Genomic DNA, 14,081 nt, shown 5'->3' on the forward strand with positions numbered 1-14,081 from the left:
CGTTGACCAGTGATATAGCCATATAATAAATTAATTATGAAAGTTATTCTTTAAGTTCCCTTTGAAACAAGCACTAAAGATATATTCTAAAAATTCCATATATTAGATATTCGACAAATTTACACAAAAACTATCTTAACTGATCTGTAAAAAAATAAAACACATACATTTTAGGAAAATACCCAAAATATTGTAAACACGAGGCACAAAACCAAAGAACTCATACAAACACTTAAAACAAACACAACATTTGGTCAAAGAAATTTCAAATATATTGCGTCTAAAATATCCAATAACCTAGCTGAAAAAAACAAGAAAATATTAACAAATACAAAATCCTTATCAAACAATGGATCATCGAAAAAAAAAAACATAAAAATTGTGCAATAATTAGTCACCTCTCCCAAATATAATCCTCTATCTCATTAATTGTTACCACTACCTACCAACCTGAATTTTTTTGTCAAATATTTTTGCTTTATTGAAAAATGTACTTTATTTTAATATTATAAAATATTTGTAAACTAGTCTGTCTCGGCACAGGACTTCCTTGTGAGACAGGCAAAGCAAATTCCCCCGGTTGTACACTGTTTTCCACTCAGTTTGCAATAAAAATATAAAAATGTTCATATACTCGTAAAATGACTATATGATATTTCTGTTTAATCTAAAATCGAAAAGGAAACGTGTCAAGAAGAAACGCGGCAGTTTTTATTTATTTTTTCAATAATTGCAAAATCACTTTGTGTTGTCATTTGAATTTAAATAAAATATTATCGAAGGAAGCAAACACTTTGTGATGTGACATTATATATTAAATGCAAAAATACACTTTGTAAAACACCACTTTTATTTTGAATTAATATTAACAGCCAACCAGGTTTCGCTTAGCTCAAGCTTCGTCAGGGCTTATTATATCAACTAAAGTTATTATCTTATTATATTTAAGTTACTTATTTCTATCTCTTTCACTCGTGTATTTAATTTCTATCTCTTTCACACAGTGTTTTATTTTCATCCAAATATATGTGTCTGTATGAAAATAACTTTAGTTGATATAATAAGCCCTGACGAAGCTTGAGCTAAGCGAAACCTGGTTGGCTGTTAATATTAATTCAAAATAAAAATGGTGTTTTACAAAGTGTATTTTTTCATTTAATATTAAATAAATTTGTAAACACAACTATTTAATCAGAAAGGATCGACATGTTTCAAAACAATAATAACTTTATTTTTTTTTAGTTTTTGTTATTTAGACGCCATAGTTACCTCTTAATTCTGTCATTTTAATTTATAATAGTTTTTGTTGTATGCATTTATGAAATAATTATCAATTTTAAAATGATTTAATTTAAATTTATTTTTATATTTTATAATAAAAACTAATTAATCTCCGCTCTTTTTAATATTTTTTTATCTATGAACGGAGGAAATTTTTTGGTATATATTTTTTTAATTTATTAGGAATCTCTTCAAATTATTTGTTTTTTTAATGTTTAAAACGGGATTGTAGGCCATTAACGAATGAATTGATAGGTATCCTGATAAATTTTAAGTAAAATACCAATATTTTGTTACGATGTCCGAATACGTGTTCATTAAACGAATTTTTGCATTTCGTCATGAAATAATATTAAGACAAACCCAGGTGCATGATCACTGGTTCTGATAATATTATGAATTTGCTTTATTAGACAGCATCTTGCGGTCCCCTTTTTAACAGGATTACCTATAATTTTAAGAAATTTTTAATACATCGTCAATTTTACCGTCCATTTTAAAAAATTTAATTTTCGTTATATGTCAATGCTGACGAAGAATTCATTGGTTTACAAAGTTATTTATTTTACTTATATGTAATTATTGATTTTAATCGAACTTGGTAAGTTTTTTTTTTCACACTCCGCAATATCGTAAGCATTGCATAATTATATTATTACACTCTTGCAATTTTTAAATATTTCAAGATCACAAAGACAATAGCATCAATATAATCTGGTAGTATTCAGGAAATGAATAAACATACGAGTACAATAAGTCGGTTGCATGATGAATTTCAGTGGTTTTTCGGTTTGGGAAGAATTTCTAAGGCACACGATTTATTAAATACGTTTTAATTAATACCTTTGTAATTGAATCATTTTTGTGGGAAGTGCTGTTTTGAACATTTGAGCCGTAAGGATTTCAAAAACAAAGCCAACGTGGTTATTTATCAGTCAGTGAACAGTCAGTTAATTTGTCAAATTGACAACCGAAACGGGGATATTAAAAAAAAAATTAAACAATTCTTCAATTTTTTTTCGAATTAGATACTTTGTCGGAGTGGACAAATGCTTCAAGTCATCATCCTTGCGTTGTTGGATCAAATCTTCTGTTAGCTAAGTCCTCCATCATTTCAGAAGCAACATTTTGAGCTTATAAGATAAGAGTAGGAGTTTAAAGAATCAAAATGTTGTAAAGTTGAAATGTTTGTCTTAAAAAAAAAGTTTTTTGCCGATAAATATCGAAAGATAAATGTATTTTTACATTTTATACATTTTTGGGTGGCAGTGCTAGATTAATCTATTATTTTTTCTTATTTGTAATTTAGATCATCGATTATATATCTTATATAATACTTTTGCTAGAATTTGGTTGTTAGTGTCTGACGAATAACGGTTTAGCTATTACTGCAATTTGTTGAGGAAGCAGGTGCTTAAAAGTTTATTATTAATAAACAAAAAAATGTGTGTCACCAGTTCTTATGAGTATATTTTCACGTTTACTCTTATTCTCACCATTGATGGATTAGAGCTGAATCTAGTTTTCTCCAATTTTTCATTTCCATAATGTACCCAATAAAAAATCCCATTTTCCCACGGAAGTGCATCGGTGAGAACAGATGCATTGTTTTCCTCATTGTTCAAGATCACAGCAGCTTTACATCGTTTCTCTATTAAGTCTAGATTTCTTAGTTATGGCTTTCTAGTTTTAATATTGTTTAAATTACGTTTTATTTAAAACATTTTCACTTCCCCTTACTTAAATCGACTTTAAATAAAACACTTATATACTTTTTCAACTGTGTACTATTTAGATAAATGTTTTATTTGTATTTTTTTAATGTGATTACCGCGCAAGAGTCCCAATTTACTGGGGCCAGTGAGACTATGGCATCCCCTTATTGGGTATGTTGTGAGGCTGAAGGTAGTAAGGAGAGGAAGGAGATGAGGTAGAGGAAGGTGGTGGACTACCTATCTGGTCACCAATCACGGCCAAAGCCATTTCAAGCAACGTTGCAATTCTCCACCAGGAGTCTTACACCAGGGCCATACTGAGAGTATCTTCCTCTTTGGAACGTGCCGTACTTGCTGTTCAGAACTGTTCATCAAATATAGTTAGAGCCATTTCAAGGAAGGTTTTCATTCTGTGTGGCGGTGTTTCAAACGGGCGATACTGAGAGTACACAGAGAAAAATGCTGATTTGATAAAATTTTCTCGAAAAATATAATTGTTGAAAACGGGACTGCATGCCGTTTTCTGATAAAGTGTTGATAAAGTGAATTCATAATTATATCGTAAAACGTGTTCATTTACCTGAGTTTGTCTTCATAATATATCATTATAAAATGCAAAAATGTTAGGATTTTTGTAATCAATAATTGAATTTTATCATGATGCATATCGATTCATTCGATAATGGCCTGCATTCCCGTTTTTAACAGGAATACTAATAATTTTCAGAGATTCTTAATAAATTAGCAATAGTTTTTTTCGTGTATCTTCCATTGTGAAAAGTGTCGCAAATATGTGTTATTCATGAAAATATACATAAATATACAAATTGAAAATTATTTGCGCACGATTGGTAGACGAGGACTACAGAGGTTGTCCTAATACATTGAAAAACATTAACTGAAACAAGTTGCGTCTAGTTAAGAAAATGATTATTTGATTTGGTTTTTCCTCGTATTTCGACAAAATAATGTTAAAAATAATTTTTTGATCTGGGTCAGGATTTAATGTAACATTTCCGCCGAAAATAAAATAAACATCATAATTACCAGATACCATCGTAATAAAAAGGTTGACATTGCTACATAACTCGATGTTTCACATAATCATTTTGACAGAATGAACGTAAAAAGATTGCGAAATGTAAATCATACGAGGAATTTAAGTACATATTTATTTTGGAAGAAACCATTGTGTTTTTACGTTTTCCTGGTTTGCCAAATACTTAATGCGAATACCCACGCAACTCGAGCTTTTTTTTAAGTGTTTGAAAAGGTGGTCTTTGGAGCAAATCAAGGGGTTTTGAAATGCATAAATGATTAAAGGCGATGCCATACGTAGTAATGCAAAATCATATGTTTTTGGTTTGAAAATTTGGTCGCCTAGAAATGTTTCAGATGTTTTAATTAAATACTGCGAGTAGAATACATCTTGACCTTCGAAATAATCGAGTATTTTTTAGATAAGTCTTTTAATAAGCCCAGAAAAAAATAATGTATAGAAAACTGATTTGAAGTTCAAAATCTCTTACTTACGAACCTATTTTCGGTTGTAATTTTATTGTATAATGTTGCAAATAAAGTTATTTATAAAATGATCGAAAAAAAATTAAATATCTATGCCTGAACATCCACAAAATAAAATAAAAGGCACTTTTTGGCCATGTTTTTTTCTTGCATAAATGAAAACAGGCGGATGGTGTTAAGCGGGAATTTAAAACTTATCGCCATCTACGTAAGGGTTGTTATTGATATCGGCTCAATTTAAAACATTACATGACGTAGTGCATCGCCTTAATTTTGTTCGTTCAAGAACTAAAATATTTTTTATATTATGTTAATGTAACCTGTTTTAAAAAAAATCCGAATAAAACTGAAAACATACTGATTAGATGTTTAGAGTGATCGTTTACTGTTTTTATGCTTACTTTTTGTAATAATCGAGACAACGGCAATATAAAGGTCACGCAAATTACTTATCTTTGTAATTTTTTTTCTGTAAATATTTATTTGAATTATAAAGTTTTTAAATTTTGTTTTCATTGTTTTCATCTCATATAAAACTAATATAATACTATTCTATTACCTACGTGCTCAAATTTGGACATAACCCACTAATAACTGCAAGACTTTTAGCATAATAATAATAGTAATAATTGGATGACTTGCATAGCGCCGTTTTTGTGCAAAATCACCTCAAGGGCGCTGTACAAACTTATAATACATTTCTACAGTGATTTTTGTTATTACTTAACTATTTATGGAGATAATATACAGTACAATACTTACCTGGTAGGTCACTTGAGATTAACACTTAATTAACATTATCTAATTGTTTATTAGCGAAATTTAGTTACAGGATTTAGGACATAATTGGAAAATTGAATATAACTGGACTTTCTCTTAGGAATGGTATATTTAATTTAAGGGTACGACAGCTTAAAAAGGTAAGTTTTTAGTTTAGACCTGAATTCTGTTGGACTTGTTATGGATCTTAGTTCCGGAGGGAGTGTATTCCAAGCCTTCGGCCCAGATACTCCGAAAGCGCGATCACCAAACTTAGTATTTGGCTTGCCCATAGGTTCTATCAGTCTGCATACAGCTCCTTAACATTTAAAATGAGTTCATTGAACATGTTAAAATCTTTGTAATAAATATTGTTTTGCGTTTTCGATTTGGTACAGGAAGCCTAAAATCGTTGTAGTTCCTTATAGGAGAGCCATGATCTGTACTATTAATTCGAACACTTTTTAACATATAATCTGGTACCAGTTCTGGAAAATTTTAGTTTTTTACTAAATTATTCCTTGCACATATTATAAAACCTCCGTGGTTAATACGACCACGACCACCGATGCAGAGGTCGCAAATATGTATGTTTTGGATATGTAAGTATTTAACCTAGTTTTTTTTCATCACTTTTAATAACACTTTTTATAGGTGTGTTGAATTGTTATTTTGATGAATTATCATGGAACCAAAAACTCGAAACAAATAAAAACTTTCGTTGGATTATGCGGTTATTACCGTAGGTGAGATGAGTCATCATTGTCTCCGCGTAGCCTGCCAAACGTTCAATGGATGCTGGTTAATTGAAAATGGCCTCGCGCACTCCTTCCCACAAATCTCTACCCGGAGCTAACTTATACGGATTTTGCGGGTACCTGTCGTCCTGCTCACCCTCAGACATGAAAACATGATCAAGGTTCTTCAATGCTTTCAAACATTCTGCCTCCTTGCCTTAGCCCCATCATAGCCCTGGTGATTGAAAAGGGTCCATGCTCCTCAGACGTGACAATATCTACATCGCCAGATGAAAGACCATTGAGAAAGGCATGAATCTAAGCTTTTCTTGAAATGACATTAACCTGTTTGATGACCAGATCTAAATAGCCCTGTAATTCCCAACCATCCTCTGTCCCATTTTCCACAGCCTAACCCTCACCAAAGCCTTTCTAAAAAAATGCCATAGTCCTGCTGACTCCTGCCTTTGAGGACTCTTGAGCTATAGTAAAATAAACAAAAATAGCGTTTGAAATATAATACGAAAAAAATCAGTTCCATGGCAACTCGGGACAATGCCAATTCAATATACTTTTTAAAAGTGATGTAAAGTAATTAAAAAAAAATTACATAGTTTTTTCGCCGTTTTTCATGACTTTGTATCACTTTTCAAGAGTGTGTTGAAATACCACTGTCCTGAATTGCCGGGTTACCAAAAATTATATTAATATACCGGTTTTTGAAGGATTTCTGGAAATCATTAGTAACATATTAAAAATGACGTTAATCGTTCGTTTAATGTCTTGTAAAGTTATTTAGTTAAAATTGTATGGTAGGTATTTAAAACGTAACAAAACATTAGTAATATTCGAAGTGTACATATAATATGGAATAATACAAATCATTGTCATTATAATTTTGGGCTACAGTATGCAATTCAAATCATTCTCATTATAATTTTGGGCTACGGTGTGCAATTCAAATCATCATCATTTTAATTTTGGGTTATAGTGTGCAATTCAAATCATTCTCATTATAATTTTGGGCTACGGTGTGCAATTAAATCATCATTATTTTAATTTTGGGTTATAGTGTGCAATTCATTCAAATTCACATTACAAATTAAAACATTCACACCCTTCCAACAAAACGTCGTGTAAATACTACGCGGCACTTAAGGTCAGAACAGTGAAAAACTTGAATTATTACCGTGGCGTTTGTTTGGACCACCACGCTCAAGGCCGGCTTTACCACACCAACTTCGAATGGGCGTGTAACAAAGATATTAGAAGAACGAGATGTGCTATGAGCAGTTCATACTGTGTGGAATTGTTTTGCCCAGTGTCGCCGACTTTGTTCACCAATACTACTGCATACCTTCGCTTACGCTAAGGTATCCGCACTAATACATAGAACAGATTTCTGTGCGTACACCGTACACGTCCCGATAGTATTCAAAGTACCCTAATTAGGTAGTACTCCGCCTACGGTCTGACACCAAGATAGCATATCTCGTTCTTCTAATATCTTTGGCGTGTAAGAATCTAGAAAGACGCTCATAAATAAGAATACATTACCATACATAAGACAACCATACGAAATAAAATTCTCAATAATAATTTTCAGACGTAGAAATTAATCAAACCACTTCTTACTTCTTCCAAGCAGATGCACTATAGATTCCTCCGTCTCCTGATTTTGATACCCTCCTTTCCTTCTGGCCAAAGCATCGAGAATCATCAAATCCTTCTCCTGTTGACTTGAAGGTCGCTCCCTATCTGAGGGGAAAATCCTATCCCCATTCTGCAGTAGGTCCAGATCCAGATTGATGACATCAGAACCATCAGCCAATGAAAACGCAGCACAAAAATTCAAAAATAGAAGACATATCGTAATGGCGCCAAACGTAGTTTTAGAAATTTCGAAAACATATTTTCTTTTGTTTTTAAAATTGAAAGATCGATGCTCATTTGTTTTTGTTTCACATACCACTGCTTCTTTATTGTTTTTTAAGCCGTTATTTTTATGACACTTTTTTTCTTCTTCGTTTTTTAGGTTTGAATACTGTTTTTTTAGCACCGTTTTTGAGGTTATGTTGCTTTTAGTCCACCGAACACAGTCGTGTATAAACAAGTTGATTTCGTTCATATTGAATTCTGATTTAGATGCGATAAAATCGTGTTGCTGTTGGTGGAGATTCACTTTCGTTTTTTGCACTAAATTTGTTATTCATTGCTTATTGTTCTTGTAAATCTTAGATTGGACGGGCGATAATGTTATGTAAAAATACATAATGTAAGCTTTACTAAAAAATGAATAGTATTATTGCAAAATAGGAATTGTTTAACTGCAAATCAAATATTATACGTCATACAAACAGCGCTTATAATTTGCACGGCTGCAAAGGTATCTTTATTTTTGGAAACGGCATTAATATAATAATGTTAATTGAAGGCGCTGTGCTTCTTCCTACTGAGTGAGCCAACGTTTCTGCTCGGATGATTGACATTGAAAGGCTGTCCGAAACTTAGGCTCAAGAAGGAAGAGCAAGAGAATACCTCAAAGGTCCGTTTCCGTTTCAATATGGTGGCCGTTTTACTGATTCTATAAACAGTATTTCTTTAAATGTGAAAGCGTGGCGATTGTCTATACATTATTACCACAAGTTTTTCAATATTATTGTACGTATAGTAGGTACCCGAAAAAAATTTATAATTCCTCATTAGAAATAAAAAAATGTTTCATAGAATACATAATTAAGTAAAATGAATTTAATGACCTACTGTGAGATTTATTAAATAAGTGAATATTAGAAACATAATTTTTGGACTGTTCACATAACTACTAGATCTGAACAGCTAGGTAACTCTAAACTAACCAATTCTCTTTTCAAATGTCATATAACTACGAAACATAACCAAGCAACTTACACAATACAGTGGTTACAGTGTTTACACTGGTTACGTGCAGTTGGAGTCTTTTGGTAAGTTTTTCCAGTTTTCCAATTAGAAATATCACTTTCATTTATGTACATTATTATCAGATTTTTTTGTACCCAGCATACATTTTACATTAGACACAAATGTAAGTAGCTACCTGCTATTTTTAGTGCTATTAAAAATTTGTTTGTAAATTCTCAACAAACTTATATTAGAAAACCTGCTGAGACGAGACATTTTTTTATGAGATTTTTAGCGAAAACTTCTCTATTTACACTTTCATCGTAATTTGTATTCGTGCGGAATTTACGAAATTCTCGTTTCCTCGTAAAAATTATGGTTAATTTGAATGCCACGACGTGAAAAGATTTTAATTGTTTTGTTGTACCAAATTTTCACGATTTGCTACAGATTCAAGATTATCGACCAAAAGAAGAAAAGTGAAAAGAAATCGTAGAAGTATGATTATAAAGTACCCAGTATAATATTTAAACGCGAAATATTGAAAAATTTGCACTTTATAGACACTATTAATTTAATATTATTTTTACCGTCCTGGTACCGACCAGATTTCGTTTATTTATTAACTTCGGGTTCACTGTAAAATTATAAATAGTATATAATTTTAAATGTCCTTGTTAAGGTTCCGTAGTAAGCCTTCAAAGGTGGTTTGAAATGGATATACAGGGTTTTCTAATAAGAGGTGTTATTTTGAATAACCCGCTATTTCGGTAGATGTTACTTTTGAAGCTGTCATTTTTTGACATTTACAAGTAGAAATTACGCCATTAATACAAATAGAACGATACACGCTTCAACAACGCATTGAAATTATTAAAATTTACTTGAGTGAATCAAATGCAAATCATCTTGAGTGATGAGGCCCATTTCCACCTCGGTGTCTTCGTCAACAAGCAAAATTGTCGCATCTGGGGCTCAGAAAACCCAAGAGTTATTATTGAAAAGCCTCTTTATTCTCAACGTGTGAATGTTTGATGCGGTTTATGGTCTGGCGGAGTCATTGGACCTTACTTTTTCGAAAATGAGGCTGGAGCAACAGTTACGGTGAATGGATTGCGCTATCGAGAGATGATTTATGATTTTTTATGGCCGGAATGGGATGGTATTGTCCTGGACAACGTTTACTTTCAACAAAACAGCGCTACGTGCCACACAAGCAACGAAACCATTGATCTTTTACGATTGAATATCAAAATAACACCTCTTATTGAAAAACCCTGTATGTAAACACGAATGTTAGAGGGAGTGCGCTAACATAATATATAATTAATCGAAAATGGTGAAAATATTTAATAAAACACGATTCCTTTTAAATAGAGCAAAAATCTTCGACAAATGCTTTAGCTGCATTTAAAGATACACTGTGATTTTTTCATGCCTATAACATATTAAATAACAGAACAAAATGTATTTTTAATAATTTCCCGACCTTTGCGATTTTTCCTATCGAGGGAATTTTATATAATTAACGTTTTGGCATAAAAAATGTAGGTCTTCAATCTTCAAAAATAATATTTTTTTTGGAACATAAAAATTTAAATAGTTAAAGAGTAACTTGTCATGAATCCGTAGAAAATGGCGATGCGGGGGCTTAAACGCTGATTCTCAGCCCGTTTAAGCGTTAGTTCAAATTATGATCAGCTGTTAAGCATAAGGACATGACCATAATGTTTTTCGGCCTCCGCGTTCGAGGGGTAAGGCTCTTGACTAGTAAGCTGGCGGTCGCGGATTCAAATCCAGACGTGCGCAAGTAAATTTTATTTGTGTTTTATTCAAAATAATATATGGTATATTTGCGGGAAGCTTTAGAACCGCCAATCATTTTTTTTCCAGGTATTTTTTCTATTTTAATTAATAAGTGCTTATGTCTGTATTAATTTTGGCTAACTTTATTATTATTTTCTATGATAACGCTCTATTAGTAATATAGATTGTATTTAAAACAGTCGATTCAAATATTCCGGAAGTCAGGTCATTCAAATGACTGAAAAGGATTGATTATTTTCTTGCATTAAAACTCTTGGAATTTAAATAACCACTATCGAGTGGAACACCCAAAAATCAGCGGAAAGGCGAGATTATTTTGTTATTCGCTTTCTTATTTAATAAAGAAACGAGCGTTCAATTTTATTTGATGATTCATCGCTTATGGTCCTTCCGCTGAGAGTTCCATTGCGAGTTCACATTCTGTTATGAGCGTTTGACAAACCGAGGCGAACTAGAGTACAGGCCGAAGTGCGCGACGGATTTGAAGTGTCACGTGATCAAGTCAGTGCCATCGAACAACAACAATTTTCAAATGGCGGCAATTGTTGTTGACACTCGTTGTTATTGCTAATTTGTATTGTTTTTTTTCGCATGATGATAATTTCGCATGCAAAAAACTCGATCTGAACATGCACTTCATGCGTCATTAATATTCATACGTTGTCTCATACAAATACCCTTGTGTTATTCTGACTCTTGATAAGACCCGACCCAAGTGTTTTGTTCACTTGATCAAGCCGCGTGTCCCTCGGGCGTCCCTGATTTCATTTACCATTCTAGCGCCTTATATTCTCCTTAAACTAATTTCTTCGTTCTACATGCCCAAAACATCTAAGCGTTCCTTTCTTATTCTTACTCACTAGGCTTACATCAATCTTGCATTCTTTCCGAATTTCTATATTTCTGACACTGTCGTACACGGTTTTACCACACGTACGCCTAAGGGATTTTTATATTATATTATTATTTCGAAATCATCCTAATTGGAGAAAAATAACTATCGCTAAATTATTAAGAATCTCTTCAAATATTGGAAATCTACAATAAAAGATATAAATTTGTTTTAACCACTTTAATTTTAATTGTACCTACTCTACCGGTTTCGGAAGCACCCTTCCTTCGTCAGGAGAATATTAAAACTAACCTGACACAAAATATTGACAGATATATACACACATAATATATCTGTCAACATTTTGTGTCATAGGTTAGTTTTAATATTCTCCTGACAAAGGAAGGGTGCTTCCGAAACCGGTAGAGTACAATTAAAATTAAAGTGGTCTAAAACAAATTTATATCTTTTATTGTAAATTATGACGAGCCACAAAGTAAATGCTTATTACAAATATGTTATATTGGAAATCTGATTAAAAACGGGATGACAGGCCGTTTCCTGATAAAATTTTAGTAAATTGCTAATATTGAGGTACACGTGTTCACGCACCCGCATTTGTCATGATAAGATATTATGACGAAATGCGAAAATCTTACAATTTTTACGAACAAGTATTAATACATTCGTATTTTTTAAGGAAACCTACAAATTCATTCGTTAAGTGCCCGCAATTCCGTCTTTAACCGGATTACAAATAAATTGAAGATATTCCTAATAAATGAGCAATACGCTTCAATCTCGGAGTACGTTGTACAAACAAAATATTCCTCTTATAATGATGGAAGTGAGAGGAATTGAAATATTTTTCAGGTTAATCGTAATCCTGGAATGTTAAAACATAATTCGTTTATTCGTTAATTACTTTTTTGTTTGCCTCCATGGAGATCTTTAAGATACCCCAGCTAAGATGTGTACAAAAATAACACGAAACTAATTAACAGAAATGTTCATTGCTTTCAAGTAAATGTTCTCTCGAAGAGAAATTTTCACTTACGATTTCAAAATATATGCGGCTTGAATGGTAAACTTTATGTTATTCCGAGCCTAAGCTGTAGGCAGTAAAATGGACTCGTGGTGTAGGTAATAGCAGTAGATTACCGCCGGGAGGTGTGCAATAAACATGTGCATTAGAAAGTGTTAACCTTGTGAGTAGAGTTAAACAAATAAGTATTGGTAATACTCGTAGTTAAGTACTTTTATATAGCTCTTCAACGAGATATTATATTCTCACTCTGTGAAAGAAACTTCTGAATCAGACGTTTGCGATGCGTTTTTACTCCTTAGACTAATTTGTTCAGTTTTGAAAACAAACAGCTATTTCCCGTAGAGTAATAGCTGTTTGTAATATACAATATTGTTGTGTTTTCAATACGGTAAACTAAACTGTGTTAGAAATAGATAACACCAAGATTTATATTATTAAAGATAAACAAAATCAAACTCGTCAAAAAAATATATTTCCAGCACGAAAATGTAACATCACATTTGCACAAAATTCTAACATATAGAGAAAAAAATACTTCACCCGAAAAATAAATTAAAAAAATACGGCACCCGAAAATATCAGAACAATCGAAAACGATAAACACCTACTAAAAGTGATTTGAAATATTGTAATTTCATGTAAAAATACAATGTAATAAAAATATAATTTAATGTAAAAATACTAAAATGATGAATTTATCTTCTTAATTCATATAAATTTTAATTTATTTATTTTAACATATATTTTTAATAATCATATTTCCTTAAATCATTAAATTAATTACAGACAAAGAATATTCTTTATCATGATAATCACCTAGGTATTAATGAAAAATAACTCACTTCATTTAAATAAGTTTAAAATCATTTTATTTTTAATTACATACTTATTGCAATAAAACAATGTACACTCCTCTTCCAGCCACAAGCTAATGCTTCTATGGAAGAGGGGTCCTGAAATATTTTATCTTATATTGTAACAAATAAACAAAAATGTACTTATATAATAAATGTAATAAATAATTAAAAAAAAAAAATATATATATATATATATTTAAAACACAAGCGCCTGGTTCTATAGAAGAGAAACATAAAAAAAATTCTTAAGCGGTTTTTTTGAAAATTACTTTGGTTTGCATAAATGATTATATTATGGAAACTGCTTAGTCATAGAATAAAAAAAAAATATATATTAAAGTTTACTACGGAATTATTTAAATGTACACCTCTATTTTCATTAATTATTTTTGAATGGAACCTTAAAAAAATCGGGTGACAGTAAGGTTTATAATACATTTGCCTAATAAAATGTGATTTTTTTGCTATCAGTAATTTTAGGTCAGCGTTTAGACGAAAAAACGTATGGTTTACAATTTTTATTTTTTTTATGTTTGATTTCAATATTATAACATTTAAAAAAATGTATATTTACTTCTAATAAAAAAAATTAAAGTGTATTTAATCACCTTTCTACAACAG

The 14,081-nt window shown here is 31.5% G+C and overlaps 1 protein-coding gene across 1 annotated transcript in view; it reads right to left on the reverse strand.

Moving 5' to 3' along the window:
- LOC149410687 (uncharacterized) overlaps nt 1-14,081 on the reverse strand; it is a 67,999-nt gene that overhangs the window by 16,213 nt on the left and 37,705 nt on the right. Inside the window, exon 4 of the mRNA XM_089648312.1 lies at nt 7,652-7,799. Within this exon, the coding sequence (XP_089504438.1) occupies nt 7,652-7,799 (148 nt within the window). The remainder of the gene's footprint in view (nt 1-7,651; nt 7,800-14,081) is intronic.

Source organism: Hesperophylax consimilis, chromosome 27 (assembly GCF_061612785.1).
Source record: "Hesperophylax consimilis isolate HC1 chromosome 27, BYU_Hcon_1.0, whole genome shotgun sequence".
NCBI lineage: Eukaryota > Metazoa > Arthropoda > Insecta > Trichoptera > Limnephilidae > Hesperophylax > Hesperophylax consimilis.